At 43.4% G+C, this 19,346-nt stretch overlaps 1 protein-coding gene and 1 long non-coding RNA gene across 2 annotated transcripts; one reads left to right on the top strand and one right to left on the bottom strand.

The window, feature by feature from the left end:
• Positions 1-2,685: 2,685 nt before the first annotated feature.
• TMEM35B (transmembrane protein 35B) lies at positions 2,686-17,694 on the bottom strand. Its single transcript, XM_032227803.1, has 3 exons — positions 17,530-17,694; positions 5,761-5,941; positions 2,686-3,710 (listed from the first exon to the last, which is right to left on the bottom strand). Exons 1-3 carry the CDS (start codon positions 17,635-17,637, stop codon positions 3,580-3,582), a joined length of 420 nt encoding a protein of 139 aa, XP_032083694.1. The 5' UTR covers positions 17,638-17,694; the 3' UTR covers positions 2,686-3,579.
• On the top strand, positions 9,724-16,143 carry LOC116515661. Its single transcript, XR_004256271.1, has 2 exons — positions 9,724-10,042; positions 14,459-16,143. It is a non-coding gene; the product is annotated as an uncharacterized LOC116515661 (long non-coding RNA).
• Positions 17,695-19,346: the final 1,652 nt, after the last annotated feature.

Raw genomic sequence — 19,346 nt, 5'->3', positions numbered from 1 at the left:
AAGCCTAAGCAAGTTTAGTACGTGAAAATATAACTTCTAAGTTTATAACTGGTTATGTGTGTTGTGGAGTACAACTATCAGACATACAATTGTCCCATAAAACTTAGTTTAGTGGCCACACCCATGCCTTCTAAAAATATATCTCCAGTTGGGCATCCCTTGGGTTAAGATTAGACAAGAGTCCACTACAAATTTTATTCATTCTCAGGAACAACTGTATTAGATTTTTCTAAAACCACAATTTTCCTCAATTAAAAAAAAAACAGTGATAATGAAAAATGGGATCAAAATGCATCAAGTTAAGCAGGTGTTGCAACAATTCCTACAAATCATTGAGAGGTCAAAACTAGCATCAGAAAAAATTAAGACATACATGAGCCAAACAGTAAATACAGCATTAAAAGAAAAAAGAGTTTGCAGTAAAAAATTTAAAACGTTTGGTTGAATGTAACCCTTTGGCTGGCAAAATAACCAAGGTGAATGAAACAATATGCATTGTTATGGAAATAATGAATCCTTATGAGCAATGAACAAATACATTTCTCACCATTTCAAAGCAGCAATTCTATTTTTGGCATCATTTTGATTTGATTTAAAAAAAGGTTCACGAAATAACAGAATCATTTTCAGAGGCATAGGAAATGTTGTACTTTTCATGTCTTCCTAAGAGATGAATGTTTTCCAATATTTTACCCTAAAGGTAAAGGTTCCTCTCGCACATACGTGCTACCATTTGGACAATGGCTGTCCAGCCTCTTCTTTAAAATCTCCACTGATGGAGCATCCACAACTTCCAGCGGTAACTGATGAACTGTTCTCACAGTCAGGAAATTTCTCCTTAGTCCTAGGTTGGATCTCTCTTTAATCATCTTCAACCTGTTACTTCTTGTCCTGCCCTCAGGTGCTTTGGAGAATAGGTTGACCTGCTCTTCTGTGTGACAGCCCCTCAAGTACTGGAAGACTGCCATCATGTCATCCCTGGTCTTTCTCTTCGTTAGACTAGACATCCCAAGTTCCCCGGAGAAAGTTCTGCCTTGCTAGAAAAGAGATTTGACAGTATTTTTCATATGCAACTCCAGAACGGCTGAATGGTCAAAACTTTTATTCACAACTTAATTTGTACTTGATTGAGCAAAGTCTCTTCCAAGCCTATTATTTTATGTTCTTTCAAGATGAAGTCCCTCCACCACCAAGTTCTTTTTGAATTTCAAAAAACAGGAGGGCAAGTAAAGATATCTTTACTCAACTTTCCTTAAAACAGTATCAGCGACAAGGGAAAGGGAAAGGTTCCCCTCACACATATGTGCTAGTCATTCTCCACTCTAGGGGACAGTGCTCATCTCTGTTTCAAAGCAGAGGAGCTAATGCTGTCCGAAGATGTCTCTGTGGTCAAGTGGCTGGCATGACTCAACAGCAAAGGTGCACGAAACACTGTTATCTTCCCACAAAAAGTGGCTTCTATTTTTTTTATTTTGCATTTTTACATGCTTTCGAACTGCTAGGTTGGCAGAAGCTGGGACAAGTAACAGGAGCTCACTCTGTTACACGGCACTAGGGATTCGAACTGCAAACCATCTGATCAACAAGCTCAGCATCTTAGCCACTGAGCCACCATGGCCCTTAAATCAGCAACACGAGGCAGCAGCAACTGTCCCACATACACACCACGAGAACATTCCTTTTAAAAAGCTTTTCTTTTGGGGAAAATGATCAGGTGCGATCATGTGATCATGCTATTAAAAGCTATGAGATCCCATCTGAAACCAAGTGAAACCTCAGCTTTAAGGAGTGGCAGACGATGACTTTTGTGAGTGCTTGCACACTCTGGAGCAGTATTGCTCAAACTTGGCAAGTTTTAAGACATGGGGGATTTTTGGTGCTCTCTGAGCCAGTTTTTCTGCAGATGTTTCATTACCCAAACTAGATAGCATCATCACTGCTGCTAGTAGTAAAGAGTGTGGTTTGCTGTCAGTTTATATTCTAATAGCTAGCCCTGTCAGTGTTGGGTGGGTGGGTGGGGTTGTCTTAGAAGTTCTTGGGTTGAGCTGTTTGCTGTTGGCTTGTTTGGCAGTGGTTTGGCATATGAGCCATGGTGGCGCAGTGGTTAGAATGCAGTACTGCAGGCTACTTCTGTTGACTGCTGCTAGCAGTTCAATCTTGACTGGCTCAAGGTTGATTCTGCCTTCCATCCATCCAAGGTCAGTAAAATGAAGACCCAGATTGTTGGGAGCAGTAGGCTGACTCTGTAAACCACCTAGAGAGGGCTGTAAAAGCACTGTGAAAGTATATAAGTCTAAGTGCTATAGTTATTGGCAGTTCCTTGTATTTGCTTACTTCATTGTTAGTCTGATGTTAATTTTGGAATTAATCTATGTTCATCTGGGTGTTGATTTCTGGTGGGGAGGTCTTCGTGTTCCCTTTTGGCTTGTTGATTGTCTCGTTTGCAAAGTATGCAGATTGTATTTATGCATTGTATTTAACTATTAATAAGCTCAGAGAGCACCAAGGATCCCTCATTTCAACCCTGAGCTACAAATATTCTCCTTTATTGGTAGTTAAGTAGTGTGGATTTCAACTCCCAGAATTCCCCCACCAGCATTGCTGGCTGGGGAATTCTGGGAATTGAAGTCCACACACCTTAAAAGTTGTCAAGGGTGAGAAACCCTACTCTGGAGCATCTTTCTGCTTTGAATCCAAAGCACTGAGCCACTCCCACTTGTCTTTAAAAGTTTTTTTTAAAGAAAAACAAGCCAAAAGCTCCCAACCAACCTTCAGTCCCCCCAAATATGGACATAAAATTTGAACCTATTGATTATTTCTTATAAATGGCAATGGCTCAAGATCATCTCATGCTTATTCGAAGAAATCTATTCATCCCCTTTACTTTTATTTCCCCAAATTCATGACCAATTAACAAAACTGGAATGATAAAAAGGACCTTTTGCTTGATGCAAATGGTTAAAAAAAAGTACTGGGTAAATGGAATTAAATTTAATTTTTGGGAAAAGGATGAGGGATCATGATTAACCTATACTTCCTCAACCAACAAACATAAGTCCTAATCTTAGATCAGGCCAAGATGGGTTGATAGCAAAGTTAATAAAATCCAGAAATGAAGCATTACAATGTATAACTGGTACAAGATCTATCTTGGTCCTTTGATTATATCATTCTGCAGAATTCCAAGGCCTCTTTTACCCTCAACAATATTCTTTAGTGCCCAACCACAATCTCACATAACCCTCATTCTCGCCCTTTTCTAAATGTGGTATTTTCTTCTGTTCCATGTTATCTCCTTGCCTGAACACAAGAAGTAGCCATTGACCAAAGAGAGAGAGAGAGACTGGTTTTGCAGAGAAGATAAGCTCTCCAATCAGGTTTAAAGAGGGATGGAAAACGGACAAAATGGACAGTTAAGAAAGGAGAAAAAATAGGCCATGACCGTGAAGATTTAACCCCCTTTCTGGATTATACACTGTAAAGTCCGCATGATCTGATTAGTCGGGGAGCAGGATGGGAAACACCAGTTGTCTGTCCTTCCAAAAGCTTCATTTTGAATCCTTCCCATCTCTCCAGATCTCATTCAGACTTTGACTTCACACACTTCCCTCTTCCACGGATGTTGAGGAGGAGCAAAAGACCCAAGGAGACAGTGGCTGGGACGCACATGGCAAAAGGCTCTTTCAAAACCAGGAGGGTGTAGATGGCACCTGCAGTATCACACACAAAGAAAAGAAAGGCAGAATTCTAAAACCAAACTGCAATACAAGACTACCAATGGCTAACCCAAACTGGACTGGTTCCCATTTTCTTTATGTGTTTATTTTGTTAATGTACAAATACTGTATTTTTCAGAGTATAAGATGCTCCGAAGTATAAAACACACCTAGCTTTTGGGGAGGAAAACAAGAAAAAAAATCTGCCTCTGCCTCCCAGCAATTTGCCTCCTTGCAGCAAACAGCTTGTTTCAGTTTCAATTTCAGCACAGCCTGATTATCACAAGCAGCTGATTGTCAGTTGGATCGGCCTCCCGACAATCAGCTGTTTCGGGCTACAGGGATTGCCATAGCCTATGGCGCCATATTTTCCACCCATTCCAGGCAGTGGGGATCGCAATGGATGGAAAATGGGACACACAGAGGCCAAAAATGGGGCGCACAGAGGCAGCAAAAGGCAATGGCAATCCCTGCAACCTAAAACAGCTGATGGTCGGGAGGCCATTCCAACCTACAATCAGCTGCTTGTGCTAATCAAGCTGTGCTGAAACTGAAACTGAAACAGTTTGCTGCAAGGAGGCAAATTGCTGGAAGGCAGAGGCCAAAGGTTGGGGGCTGGTGGGTGGGCGGGACCACATTCGGTGTATAAGACGCACCCAAATTTTCACCCTCTTTTTTATAGGGGTGAGTGTGTCTTATACTCTGAAAAATATGGTAATTCCCACCCTAGAGTCAGACATAACTAGACAGGGAAACCTTTACTTCTTTAAATGGTGGAAGGCCAATTGGGTTCTGTTAATCTTTTGAGGTCTCCATAGAGCTCCACACCAGTCCTTAAACTTGAAGGTAAGGGGCTAATGGTGAGATAGTGTTACTCAATGTTCAATGGCTGGCCACCAGTGAGAATAGCTGGCCACCTGTGAGAGGGATCTTGGAGTCTTAGTGGACAACTAGTTAAATATGAGCCAGCAGTGTGCACTGGCAGCCAAAAAAGCCAGTAATCCTAAATTGCATTAACAGAGGGATACAATCAAGATCAAGACCACAAAAATTGTCTTCAGACAACGCTAGCTCCCTCAACCAAGAAACAGGGATGAACACCATGCTCCAGAGTGGAACACATGTGACAGGGAAACCTTTTTGCGTGTTTTTGTGTGTGTGTGGTCTAAAAGATTCTAAGCCATCCAGAGTTACCCTGTGGTGAGATGGGCAACCAATAAATATTATAAATAAATAAATAAGTGGCTGGGGCTCAAATGGGTGTCAGTAAAAGGTTGGGGATCAACAACTGATTGACAAGAGCCTCCAAGGGGCAGGAATCTGATACCCTTCTGTAAGTGATCCACCTTATTGTGGCCCGCCGGCAGCCAACGGAGCTGGCAGCAGAGTCGGACAGTGAGGAGGTTGGGGAGGAGCATGGGCCTGTCCTGGGGGCTGAGGAAAGCTCAGACGAGGCCTCTGTGTTGAAGGCAGAGAGGGAGCTAGACAGCAGCAAGGCAGAGAAACAGCTGGAGCCTGTTCCCAGTGTGCGCATGCACAGAGCTGCCAGAAAACAAGAACAGCTAAGAAAGCAGGGTCGACTCAGGAGTAAAGCCACACCTTGGAGGTGATTGACTCCTCCCATAGGGAACAAAAGAGGAGCAAAAGGGGAGTAGGCTTTTGCAGGAAACAATTTGTTCCTTCTGTCGGTTCAAGAGGAAAGTTCTGTTTGTGATTATAAGAGACTCTGTGCCAAGTTTTGCTTTGCTCTGTGTTTGGAAACTAGTTATCTGGCAGCACTCCAAATGAGATAAGGTGTGTGTGGATAAACATTCCTCTGAAAGACTGTTTGCTAAAGCCTTGCTGATTGTGAATGAAAGGAATTCACAGTCGTGTAAATAAAAGAGGTTTTGCTGGGACCCAGACTCTGCTTCATGCTTGTTAAGGAAGCCAAGGTCAGAACGCACCCTAACTTGACACAACCCACCCTAATCAAATAAATAATCTTAGAAATGGTTCAGGAGAAGATCCCGGTCAGAAATTCATTAACAGGACCCATCCTTACCTATCATGATCACGGTGAGCACAAAATTGCTGATTTCCTGCAGCAGTTGAGGTCCGAAGGCTAAAAGGAAACCTCCTATCAGTTCTATCCAGCCCACTATTTCCATGTACCATCCTGGTTCTGGCTTGTAGCCAAACTCCTTCAACGGGAAGGCATCTGCAAATTTTTCAAAGTGGGTTTTCTGCCATAGGAAGGAAAAGGAGCGTTAAGAGGCAAGGAAGACTAAAGAGTAGAAGAGGGTTGCCCAATTTTTCCAGCAGCCACTAAAGACAAATAATCCAAAACATGGGTGGCAAAGCAAAAGAAACCACATTGAAAACATTCACGCGTTGGTGAGCTATAGATAGCCCTCAGCCTATACCTAAGGCAGAGATGGAAAACAGTGGCCCTTTTATGACTTGCGGACTTCAACTCTGTTGTGGTCCAGCAGCGGCCGGCTGAGCTGTTGATGGAATCTGACAGCAATGAACATTATGGGACTACCCTGGAGGCTGAGGAAGACTCTGGGGAGTGTTCAGAGTCAGAGCAGGGACTAGAGAGTTGGCCACCAGATGGCGTCTGAGCCAGGGAGCAGTGAGGAAGAACAGGGGGAATGTTGCAGAGGGTTGATAGAATGTTTATTTTTTATTTTTATTTTTTTATTTTTTAATAGGAGAAGGCAGCAGCTGTGGAAACAGGCTGGCAGAAGGAAATAGGACACAGGTGGCTACTGATTGGCCCCTCCCAGGGAGCTTATAGGTGGAGACGGGAGGGGAATTTTGCAGGAAACATCAGTTTAAGTTTGAAGAAGTCAGTGGATTCCGTGCTTATCTACTTCATTAGTCGTGGCAGATGGCCAAGCCGGCATCAGTATAATTTGGAGGGGGACAGAACAAACTCCCAGAATTCCTGAGCCGGCTCAGGAATTCTGGGAGTTAAAGTCCACATGTCATAAAAGGGCCATAATGTTCTGACCTAGACTTCCCCAGACCACGAAGCAGACTCCTTGTCCTGACAAAAAAAACCCGTATTATTAAGTTACTGTGAATTCCTCTCATTCACATCTAGCAAAGTCTTTAAAAGGTGAATATAGAGTCATAGACCTTATCTGGCTTGGAGAGCTGCCAGGCCGATATCTGCACAATGTGGCAAGGAGCCTTTGAGAGTCAGGAACCAATTAACTAATTGTCTCCTGCAAACTCCACTCCCCTTTCACTCCTCTTTTATTTCCTATGGGAGGGGCCATTCATCGTCCACCTGTGGTTTTACCCCTCCCATAAGACATAAAAGAGGAGTGAACAGGACATGAGCTTTTGCAGGAAGCAATTAGTTCATCTTGGTTCAAGCTTTGAAAAGCTCTGTTTGGCAATTAGGTCTCTGGCAGCATTCCCAGGGGGATAAGGTGGGTGTTTATCAACATTCCCCTGAAAGGCTGTGGCAACTCGAGCAGACATGTCAAAACCTTCACAGACTGTTTGTGAAGCCTTGTGGACTGTTAATGACCATCATACACAGCCATATAAATAAAAGAGAGTTTTAGGGACTAAGATTGTGATTTATGCTTTCTCAGGAAGCCTAGGTCAGAACACAGCCATAAATGGATCCACCTGCACCCGTTCTTTTCACTGGCAGAGGCACTGTGGGCCGGTCCTTTGCTCTTTCCAGGGCAACCCCGCAGGCCAGATCTAAGCACCCCGTGGGCTGGATCCAACCCGCAGGCCTTGAGTTTCACCCCTGCTCTCAGCCTTTCAGGAGGCCCTATCAACTTTGGCTATGAAGAGCCACGGTGGCGCATTGATTAGAGTGCAATACTGCAAGCTACTTCTGATGATCACTGCCTGCCAGCAGTTTGGCAGATCGAATCTCACCAGGCTCAAGGTTGACTCCACCTTCCAAGGTGGATAAAATGAGGACCCAGATTGTTGGGGTCAATAGGCTGACTCTGTAAACTGCTGAGAGAGAGGCTGTAAAAGCACTATGAAGTGGTATATAAGTCTAAGTGCAAGTGCTATGTTCCAGAACCTTGACACACTGAATATGTCAAGGACTCCATTTCCTGGCTACATTGCTAACTGGTCATGTATCTTGCTCCTATGTATTGTATATATTTAATTTGAATGCTTTTAGTGTTTTTATGGGTTTTACTGTTTTTATTGTCTGAAGGCATTCTTAGGATTTTTTCTTTTACTTCCTCTTTTACTACTTCGGGTGTCGAGGGAGATACAAAGTTCTCCCCACTTGTGGCAGCCTTATTATTTGACGCTGTTGTAATGTTGATGTTGTAACGTCACGTTCCTCTGGGTCTGCCTCATTTCTATATTTTTAATTTTATATATATATATGTGTGTGTGTGTGTGTTATTTGTGCTTATTATTTGTGCTTATTATTATTAAACACAAATATAACAAAGGCAACAGTAAAAATACTGGGTTTCTGTCGTGATGGACTCTTGTGACGAGCCGATTGACAGAGAATGGAAGCAGTTAGCTTCCTCCCATAATTGGGGCATACCAGGGATTGTGACTTTAAATATATATGTGTGTGTGTGTGTGTATTGTAAGCTGCCCAAAATCATCAACCAAGATTAACGACCACAGAAATTGAGCAAATTAAATAAACTTGTGACCATTTTTTTACCAACTGTTCAAAGTTACAACAGAATTGAAAAAAGTGACATGATCCTTGCACTTATGACTGTCCCAGTATTCTGATGGCCACATGTGTGAAATTCTGGCCCTTGGCAATTAGCATTATTTACAAAATATTATTTACAAAGTTTACAAAAACGTGCACATCAGAAGCTCAAGCAATCGCCATTTGAGACCTTCCTGGCCAGTTTCTAATAAGCAAAGTCAATGGGGGAAGTTGATTTGTTTAACAATGGTGTGATTCGCTTAACAACTGAGACAAAAGAGGGCGTAAAGTCCTGTGCAGTCAGATGATGACTCGCTTAATGACCGAACTGATTAGCGATGGAAGTTCCAGTCCCCTATGTGGTTGTAAGCCAAGAACTCCCTGCAAGTTCCTTCAACTGTATCTTTTCTACCTTCTGTTTTGCATCCTGATTAAGGTCTTAATTATTTCTTAATGGTCAACAATCCCAACAGATCTGCAAGCGAGTTTAAAAATCTTGTTTCCCTAAAATCTTGTGGCTCATCTTAACTCTTAATTTAAAGTGTTCTCTCTTCCTTCCAGCCCATTTTTCTTTTCTTTTTTAAAGTTTACAAAGTAATTTTCACCAATTGGGGGGGGGGGGGAGACAGCCAGCCCTCTGTCTCAATACACACATTCAAATAGAGAGAAGGATGGGCTCTCCAGCACAAGTCCGAAAGCTTGGAAGAGTAAACCTCTTGTTCCAGTGAATGATCCAGATTGGATCCAGGCAGTTCTCTGTTCTCTCCCACCCCCAGCAACAAAAATTCAAACATCAGCCTTAGATGCCAAAATGCTTCTACAAATGAAAAGCTGGCCAGAGAAACTCCCAGATTTGGAAATACCTAGTACAAACCCAGGCTGTTTACACAGAGGGCAGTCCTGTGGGCTCAGACTCTCTTCCCTCTCTGGAGTAATAAAATAATATAAAGTGTTTATATTTTACTGAAATAGCCCACTAGGGGGAGCTATACCATGTGGTAATGGCGGAGGGAAAGAATATGTAAATGCTTGAGAGGAGAACAATGAATTGTAAAGGGAGTGGCTATGAATTGAGCGGGAAAAATGTGATTGCTTGATTGGCCAGAAGGATGCCAAGGGCTAATTGGTTAAAAATTGTATTTCCAAATAAGGTAAAAGATAGGGTAATTATTGTCTCTGATTGGTCTGTAACCACCCTCGTCAGGCTAGCTGACCAGGAGTAGGAGGAGTTAGGGAGGGTATAACTACTGTTTCACTTTCGAATTTGGTGTGGCTCTCCTTTGTGACTCAGGTGAAGTCAGGGTGAGACCCACCAACGCTTTGCAAACCGTTTTCAAATTAACTCTGATTTTTGGAAAATAAAAAGGAACTTTATTTTTCTACCCCGAACCTCGTCTCTAGAATTCTTTTAAAATTCTACAAACAAATTGGGGGCTCGTGTCCGGGATTCAATCTCTTGCTGGGCTCTAGGGGGGTCTCCCTTGGGTGCACCCCTCTCCGAATTTGAGAGGAGGGGGAACTACCTAGAGAACTGCGGAGCTCTTGGAAGCCCGTAAAAATTGTGCGATAGACGAGTAGTAGGGGGAGTTGAATAAAGGGAAAGAGGTTGAATAAAGAGGAAAAGACGGCTTGGAGATCGACCGGGAAACATCTGTGCACAGAACCCTGAGTGAGTACCTGGTAAAAGGCACCAGAACAAGACCCCAGGGCGGTCACGGTTAGAGTTGTGTGGTGAGAATCAACAACGGGGGCTGGGAAGAAGTCCTTTTGAGGGGTCCTGGGGGACCTGCAGGACGGAGTGAGTGAAGGGGATATTGTTGAATGTCCGGGGACGGTGACGTGTGAGTTTGGAAGGGTTGTTGAGAGGGACATAGGAACACATACTCGGGAGAAAGGTTAGCCATCAATCGGGAAGATGGGTGGTGGAAGTTCAATTAAACCAAAAATGAAGTGTGTAAAGAAAATAAGAAGTAATCCCAAACTTAAAATCAATCCAAATGGCCCTTTGGGCAGAATATTGGCTGGATGGGGATCCCCGCCCTATAACCGGGAGATTTTGAGGTTGGGGTTGAACAAAGAAGATATGGTTAATTTATGTTGTTTTATATAGTGGAAAGATAATAATGTTGAGTGGCCACAAGATGGCGCTGTAAAATTACTTTCAATGCTGTAATCTGTATGATTACGTGAAACAAAAGGGAGGTTTGTAGGGGAAATGAGCTAGCAAACGTGAGGAAAGATTTAACAAGGCAGATGGAGGAAGAGGAACTAATTAGACAGCCTCCTTTGGATTCCACACAAGAAGGAGAACAAATTAAGCAATTCCCTTTAAGGGAAACCCTGAACGGAAATGATCCCAATGGGATTCCGATCATAACATATGTACATGAACCCTTGCGATCATCCGAAGTACGGGCATTTAAGAAAGAAATGAAAAGTTTTGTTGAAGATCCCCTGACCGTAAGCGATCAGTTGGATGCCCTATTAGGACCTAACGTTTACACCTGGGATGAAATGCAAAATATAATGAGAACTTTGTTTAGCCCAGAGGAAAGAAATTTAATTAGGACAGCTGCAATGGCAATTTGGGAAAGGGAGAATCCGGGAGTACAAGGAAATCAAATCAGAGAGGACATTAAATACCCATTAGTAAGGCCAAATTGGAATAATAATGATGCAGAGGGAAGACAGAATATGATGGATTTGAGATCAATAATCATAAAAGGAATGAAAGAAGCTATTCCACAAGCACAAAACATGACCAAAGCAGTAAATATAAATCAAGGGAAAGATGAGGACCCGGCGATAGATTTGCAGCGTCTTAAAGACGGAATGCGGAAATATGCTGGGGTGGATCCGGACAATGCTCTAAATATCCAATTGGTGAAAATCCAGTTTGTTACCAAAGCCTGGCCGGATATTGCTAAGAAATTACAGAAGAGGGAAAATTGGACCACGGAAGCTATGAAGGTTCTGTTAAGAGAAGCACAAAAGGTTTATGTAAACAGGGAGGAGGAGGTAGTGTCCTGAGAACACCCCTCCAGTGTATGTTGAAGAATTTTAAGAAGGCATATAATGGGGATTATGGGGACCCCCCAGCAACCCAGGCTAATTTAAAAATATTTTGTGAGTCAGAATGGCCCACTTTTGGTGTAGGATGGCCCCCAGAGGGAACTCTGGATCCTAGGGTTATAAGCTTAGTCCATCAAGTTGTAACAAACTCAGGAACTGGCCACCATCAGGTGAACTGAAGAGAAGTTCTACCTGAGTTTCTTCCCCAAAGCGATTAAGAAGTCCACAGGGACATGTTAGAAAGCTGTTAATAGTTGTCTTTTAAAAGAAAAGTAGAGCTCGAGCCCCACCCAGATGCAAATGATGTGTTAATAAAATATCTATATATCTTGCTCTTTAAAACTATGCCAGCGCTCAGCTGGGAGGTCCAATCTAGAACCCTGGCCAAGCAATGTGTGGACAAACATCCCTATACATTGTCTCTATAAATCTTGACCTTTAAAATTATGCCAGCGTTGCTGGGAGATCAAGATAGAAATGGAACACCCCAGGGCAGAGACAGGTATTAACAATTTAGTGCTTAAAGAGATAGAACAATGGGTGTAACTTCGAGCAAAAGTAAGAAAGTTAGCAGATAATAAGGTAAAGCCTGACTGAATGGGAAGACCTAGGTAATTGGACTTGATTAATTTGATGTAATGTCTGTTAAAAAAAAAAAAAAAAAATTTCTTAGATGTGAATCTATACTAATAACATGTAGAATTGAATGGCGTTGAATTGATTGTGATATGTTTAACCAAACTAGCAGAATAAATAAGCTTCTCAGCTTGGGCTTGAAGCTATGGGGGAAGGGAGAGTAGTTAGGATTTAAACTGCTCTCTCTGAGTTTCTCAGCTGCTTGGAGAATGAGCCATAAGTTCTCCAAGGAAAGAAATTTGAAGATTTAAAGTGACAGGACCTCCCCCAGGCCTGAAAGTGTTGTTTCATGGTATGTGTGCATGTGTGTGTGTAATCATTTTCAGACCTGGAGGGAAGTTGAGACTTCTTAATAATAGAAAATGGAGCTCATTGGCTTATGTACAGCTCCCTGAAATAATTATAATAATTGCTTTGTATGAAAGAAGAATGAAATGGGATATTTTTGTATGTGAAATTAATCTAAACAAGCAGCCTGATTGCAGTGCAAATGTATGTCATGGTAAAAGTTGATATGAATGTACTATAAAGAAACAGTAAGCTGCAAGATTGTTTAATGGTATATGCATGTATGCTTGTGTGTTATCATTTCCAAACCTGAAAGGAGGGTGAGATCCTCTAATAAATAAAATGAAGCTTGGTGGCTTGTGAAAAAGCTTCCCGAAATAATTATAATGATTGGTTGGCATGAGCAAGCATGATTACAGTATGAATGTATATGTCCCCGAAAGTGATAACTGAAGAGATCCAAAGACCTGTGATCACCTGCGTGAATCCCCCCCCTCTTTTCCCCCTGAGTCATTCTTTGGAGGAAAACAGGAGAGGTGGGGAGAGAGTGTATGTATGTGTTTGGGTGAACAAATGAGGGAATTGCGCCTATTTAGGGAAGTAGGTGAGTTATTGCAAACATGATTAATCAAAGATAAGTATGGGGACAGGTTGGACAGTAGAGAGTAACGAGAAAGTGATAAAAGAGTGGGAGAGAGGGAGAAAGAAAAAGAGTGAAAGAGACAGAAAGAGACAGAGGACAGAATTGTTGCCTATAGCTTTCTGCCCACCCCCAGCTAATGGGCCATTAAGATGGCCCGGCTAGCTCACTTTACATAATAAGACTTCTCCTCACTGCAGCTGTAGGGGGAAGGGATATTACTCAACTGACCACAAGGTATCTGAGAACTCATCACAGCCTAGATGAGAGAGAAGAATGGAAAAGAAAGAAAAAGAAAGTGAACAGAAACAAAGAGATAGAGGATGAGAGAAACAGAGAGAGAAGAGAGGAAGAGGAAGTGTTGGGTTTAGAGGAAGAATGAGATGTGCAGATAGTTAAAATTCAGTTTGTAACTAAGGCGTGGCCAGACATCGCCAAGAAATTGCAGAAAAGGGAGATGAGGTTGAGAAGAAGGGAAACAGGTTGGCAGACCAGGAAGCTAAAGAAGCTGGTATGAATGAAGTTGTTGAACAAATCAAAATTATGATTCCCCATGTGTATGAAGTGAAAGAAATACCAATTTTTAATGAGAAGGAGGAGAATAAAATTAAACAAATGGGGGGAAAGAAGGATGAAGAGGGGAAATGGTGGTTACCAGATGGGAGACAAATCCTCAATTACCCCCTAATGAGACAAATCTTTGAGAGATTACATGAGGGGAGCCATTGGGGAACTCAAGCTTTGATTGATGAAGTACTAAAGAAGTATGCAGGAATAAAAGTTTATACTGCCGCGCAACAAGTGACCCAAAAATGTATAATTTGTCAGAGGGTAAATCAAAACCAATTAAGGGAAAAACAAAGAGGAGGGAGGCCTTTAGCGCTTTATCCTTTTCAAAATATACAAATAGACTTTACTGAAATGCCACAGGTGGGAAGATATAAATATTTGTTGGTTATTATAGATCATTTAACGGGGGTGGGTGGAAGCCTACCCATGTTTTGATGAAACTGCTAGAACTGTTGTCAGATTAATCTTAGAGCATATTATACCAAGATATGGAGTGGTTCAGAGAATCGATAGTGATCAGGGAAGACATTTCACGGGGAAGATTACTCAAGGAATTGCTAATGTATTGGGAATTAAGTGGGACCTGCATAGCCTGTGGCATCCGCCCTCTAGTGGGAAGGTGGAAAATATGAATGGAAAGATTAAAACAATGCTGACGAAATTGTATTTGGAGACAGGGATGAATTGGACAAAAGCTTTGCCGATAGCTTTATTTAGAATAAGAACACAACCCAGGAGGGATGTGGGAGTTTCACCTTATGAAATGTTATTTGGAATGCCACTAAGGAATGCTGGGATACGAATGAGGAATTTACCTAGTAAAGACAAAGGGTTGATACAATACTTGCAAATACTGTCCCAGACTTTTGATTCTTTCAGAAAAGCGGGCTATTTAATACAGACTCCTCCATTGAGCTTCAAAGTACATTCCATTGAAGTGGGAGACCAGGTGTGGATAAAGACTTGGAAGGACGATTCCCTAAAGCCAAAGTGGGATGGACCATTCCTGGTGTTGCTGACCACAGACACTGCCATCCGGACGAAAGAAAAAGGCTGGACCCGTTACACCAGAGCGAAGAGAGCCAACTTGGAGGAGTCGGAAACATGGAAAGCCTTTCAAAAAGAACCATTGAAACTGGTGTTTAAAAAAAAAAAAAAAAAAAAAAACAGTGACTTATATCCTTTTGAATATAACCCTAGTGGCGGTTGGGGGAGAATTATGGATTGAACCGCCTAGAATCTTTGAACCTGATGGAACTTGGACACAAATTTGGTGTTATAATGACAAGGAGAGTGAGTGTTTTCCCATGAATTGGATCTTTGAACCCAAAATTTGGTGGTATGAATCTAAGTTACAACCAAACTGGCAACAAGTAGGTCAGGAGGAAAGTTGGATAGTGGTAACACAAAAGAGAGGGGGTAAGTGTCAAACCACTCTATATTTGCAAATAAACCGAGAGACTGTAGGAAGATATACTTGTACAATGTGGGAGGAGAAAGACTATTTAAACACAAGCTCTTTAGTGGTCTCCCCAAGTTCTTTCGAATTTCCTCCTATCCCCTCGTGGATGCTGACTGCTTCAGCTATTAGGAGACGCTCCCTGCGGAGAAAGAATAGAGCCGTTGGTATGGTGATCTGTTCGAAAAGTGGGGGACATCGAAAGGGAGAGTTCCAATACTGGAAAACTGCCCAATATGGATGTAATCTGACTCTGGAGGTAACACCAAGGCAAACTCAGAGAGATCCAGCTTGGACTTGTAAAAATCAAAGTAGAGAGTGGATGAGTGGAATCACCCAGATGTGTGAAAATGCAACCAGGGGAGACTCAAGGTGCTATTGGATAGGGAAGGCCTTGTGGTTCAGTGGTTGTGGCACGGAAGGGGAAGGCACTGAGAATCTCCACTTTCTATGTGATAATACTAGGAGTCAGTATTTACAACCAGGAAGGGGTTGTGTAAAGTATTGTGGGAACCTGCTCGGAGTCATCAACCAGCCTATCCCTTAAACCCCCATGGAAAAAGAAAGAACAGAGCATTACTTGCCATAACCCAGGCCTACTCACAAGGTATAATGTGACCCTGTGGGTTGGACTGGGAATTATTAGTGGACAACCTGGGGCAGCATTACTAAAATATCTTAATCATACGGTGGTCAAGAAGAAGAAGAAAAGAAGAAAAATGGGAGCTTTCATTAGATGTATGTAGAGCAATGGATATGATAGCCTTCCGAAAATGTGGTTCACAAACCTGGACTGGCCTGTTAGATGAAGGAGGGTTCCTAGGGGACATTTTCAGAAACTGGAAGCAAGCCTTATTTATGGTGGGTGTAATTTTTATTGGATTAATGTTGTTGCCATGTCTAATCCCGGTAATAAGAAACTTAGTAATCACAACTGTGAAAAGTATTATGCAGGCCCAACAAACAGAGAAAACAATGATGGTACTAAAGGAAATTGGTAACCAAATACACCTGTTGGAAAGTATGGACACTCTACACCCTATGAAAAATACTGAAACTGAGAAAGAAAGATTGAAAGAAATAAAAGAAAATATTAAACAAATCACCAAATAAGAAATGGGGGAATTGGAGTAATAAAATAATATAAAGTGTTTATATTTTACTGAAATAGCCCACCAGGGGGAGCTATACCATGTGGTAATGGCGGAGGGAAAGAATATGTAAATGCTTGAGAGGAGAACAATGAATTGTAAAGGGAGTGGCTATGAATTGAGCGGGAAAAATGTGATTGCTTGATTGGCCAGAAGGATGCCAAGGGCTAATTGGTTAAAAATTGTATTTCCAAATAAGGTAAAAGATAGGGTAATTATTGTCTCTGATTGGTCTGTAACCACCCTCGTCAGGCTAGCTGACCAGGAGTAGGAGGAGTTAGGGAGGGTATAACTACTGTTTCACTTTCGAATTTGGTGTGGCTCTCCTTTGTGACTCAGGTGAAGTCAGGGTGAGACCCACCAACGCTTTGCAAACCGTTTTCAAATTAACTCTGATTTTTGGAAAATAAAAAGGAACTTTATTTTTCTACCCCGAACCTCGTCTCTAGAATTCTTTTAAAATTCTACAAACATCTCTCCAACTAATTCCCTAAACTGAGGGCAGCAAGGCTGCAATAAACTAGATGGCCAGAAGGGGGGAGGGGAGGGAGGAGGAGAGACACACACAGAACAAAACCCATTAAATATGATCAGCCTGTAACCAGCTTTAAAACATCCCCACCCCTAATTGAGATACACTGGACAAAGGTCTTAAGACCCAAGAAGAGAGTGTGAATGGGGTGGGTGTATGGGTGTGTGAGGGAGAGAGAGAAAGGAAGAGTGAGAGTGATTGTGAGTGTGTTTGTGTGTGAGAGAGAGAAAGGAAGTTGAGCGTGAGTGGTGTGTGTGTTTGTGTGTGTGTGTGTGTGTGAGAGAGAGAGAGAGAGAGAGAGAGAGGAAGAGTGAGTGTGTGTGTGAGAGAGGGGGGGGAGGAATCCCTGCCTTGAAAAGGGAGCAAACAAGTCCTTTGCGGGCAGGAGGCGGTGAGCGCTGCCTCCCCAAGGAAGCTGAGCGCCTTTTCCTTTGCAAGCGCGCGACACAACTGGCCGGGGAAGGCTCAAGCTCTGCCGCCTGTCCAGCCAGTTACCAAGATTTAGGCCCGAAAAGGCGGGTCCCCGCAAGCGAGGACGAGCCCCGCCGTGTTAAGTAAGGGCGAGAACTGGGCTCGCCCTGCGCAGCTCCTGAAGACAGTTTGCGAGCCAAGCCTTTCCTTAGAGGATCTCCTGCAAGAGCCGCTCGGCGAGGGATCTGCTTAGGTGGCTGGATCCAGGATGAACGGGAGGCTGGGGTGGGCAGGGAGGCGTGGGCGGCCCGGATGGTTGCAGCCCGACTTGCGGCTTGCCTCGCCCAGAGACGGCCCAGACTGGCTTCCCCTCCCGCCTCGGAGGCGCCCCGCTCACCATCTGCCGGTGGGCATCTTCGGCGATCAGGTCGGTGAGCTTGACCGCCCCGCTGACGGCGAAAAAAAGGCCCAACACCACGCGGAGGGCGGAGAAGAGCAGCGCCATCGTCGCCTTCGCTCTTTCTCCCGCCTTTCCCTCCCGTTGGCCGCCAGCCGGAGGAGGTGGAACCGGGGGGGGGGGCGGAGAAAGGAGGCTGAGAAAGCCGCCCCGGACGAAGCAAGCAGGCGCCTCCCGCTTGCCTTTGGGCACCTAACCACCCGTGCTTAAATGCGCTCGGCCCGCCCGATGCTGAGCTAGTAACAGTAACAGAGTTGGAAGGTTCCCTGGAGGTCATCTAGTCCAACCCCCTGCTCACGCAGAAGACTAGCACTAGGGACTCGAACCGCCGAAATTTCTGATCGACAAGCTCAGTGTCTTGGCCACTGAGCCACCTAGTCAGACTTCGCTTGCTTAAGCTAAAAGGGCCAACCCTGGGCGACTTAATGGGACAGAAGAGAGGACTCCCGGGCATGTGCAGAGCTGCAGGATGACGGCCAGGCTCCGAAAAGAGATCGGAGCTGTTGCGATTTGCCTGCTTCGGTTGCTGCGGTCTTGGGCAGGTGGGAATCGCGTGTGAAGGGAAGCCAGGGAACGGAGTTTTCAACGGAGCATCTTCATGATTGTCTGCGTTATATGAAGCGTTCTCTAGGAGGGTCCATACCCAGTGGTGTATTAACCCTTAAGCAGACTAAGCACGTACTTAGGGCGCCAGACCCAAAGGGGACACCACAAAGTGGAGGGGGAAAAAAACTGACAATTTGTAGTCTGCACAACCGTGGGGGGGCACCAAGATTCGTCAGTGCTTAGGGCACCAGTAAACCTTAATCTGTCACTTGTCTTATTTTCTTCAAATTTAAATGGGTATTTATAAGAATCACTATCCCCTCTCCCACCAGTATGGCAAGAAGCAGGTTTAAACTATGCTATCAGGGCCCCAGGGATGGGACAAGTCTGATCTGTGGTTGGATGTTGGGGGGGGGGGGGGAGAGTTCATGCTGAAGAATTAAATTTGCAGGTATAAAGAGGATCCCTGGCTGGAAAAGCTAATGGGAAAAGGAAGTCGACAGGAGGTTCCTAGAAGTGACCCCAAAGAGTTTGCTTAACGTTCCAGGGATAGAAGATGGAGAACAAGGTTGCCTTTAATTAGGTCAGAGGTGGAAAAACCTCTTTAAGATTCAGTTTGGTGTTACATTGGGGTTGTTTGGTTGTTTTCTTTGGTAGATCTTTACTGGGGCTTTTAATTGCAAAGCACCCAGTGATCAATTACAATAAATAAATCTCTTCGGGAAGGTCAGAAAACCAACACACCCATTTAAGAGGTGAAGAAAAAGCAAAATACATAGAATGCCATGAAACTCAAGGTTAAGAGTGATGTGAAGAGAAAAACAGGAGGGGGAGGGGAAGGGAAATTATAACAGTAGTTCCATCAGACATGAAGAAAATGAAGCATGTTTCTTCATTATCTGTCAGCCTCTCTGAACTTGTTTGTTTTCTTGCAAACATTTCATTATTCAGCTGGGTAGGTAATGAAATGTCTACAAGAAAACCACCAAGCTCAAGAGAGCTCCAACTCCACTGTTCAACGGAGTTACAAATTTCTATTGGAAAAGAACTTCTGGAGGAATAGGAGGGCTGGGGGTCTTCAAATTGAGAAAACTCAGCAGGCAGATATTATGCAGAGGGGAAATTATGTTGCATAAAACTTCAGCAGTCATACCCATTAAACAAATTGTAATTACCAAAAGCAAATTAAAAGCCACATTTAAACACTGTAG

This window comes from Thamnophis elegans, chromosome 12, assembly GCF_009769535.1.
Source record: "Thamnophis elegans isolate rThaEle1 chromosome 12, rThaEle1.pri, whole genome shotgun sequence".
Lineage (NCBI taxonomy): Eukaryota > Metazoa > Chordata > Lepidosauria > Squamata > Colubridae > Thamnophis > Thamnophis elegans.
This window is presented reverse-complemented; position numbering and strand designations above follow the sequence as displayed.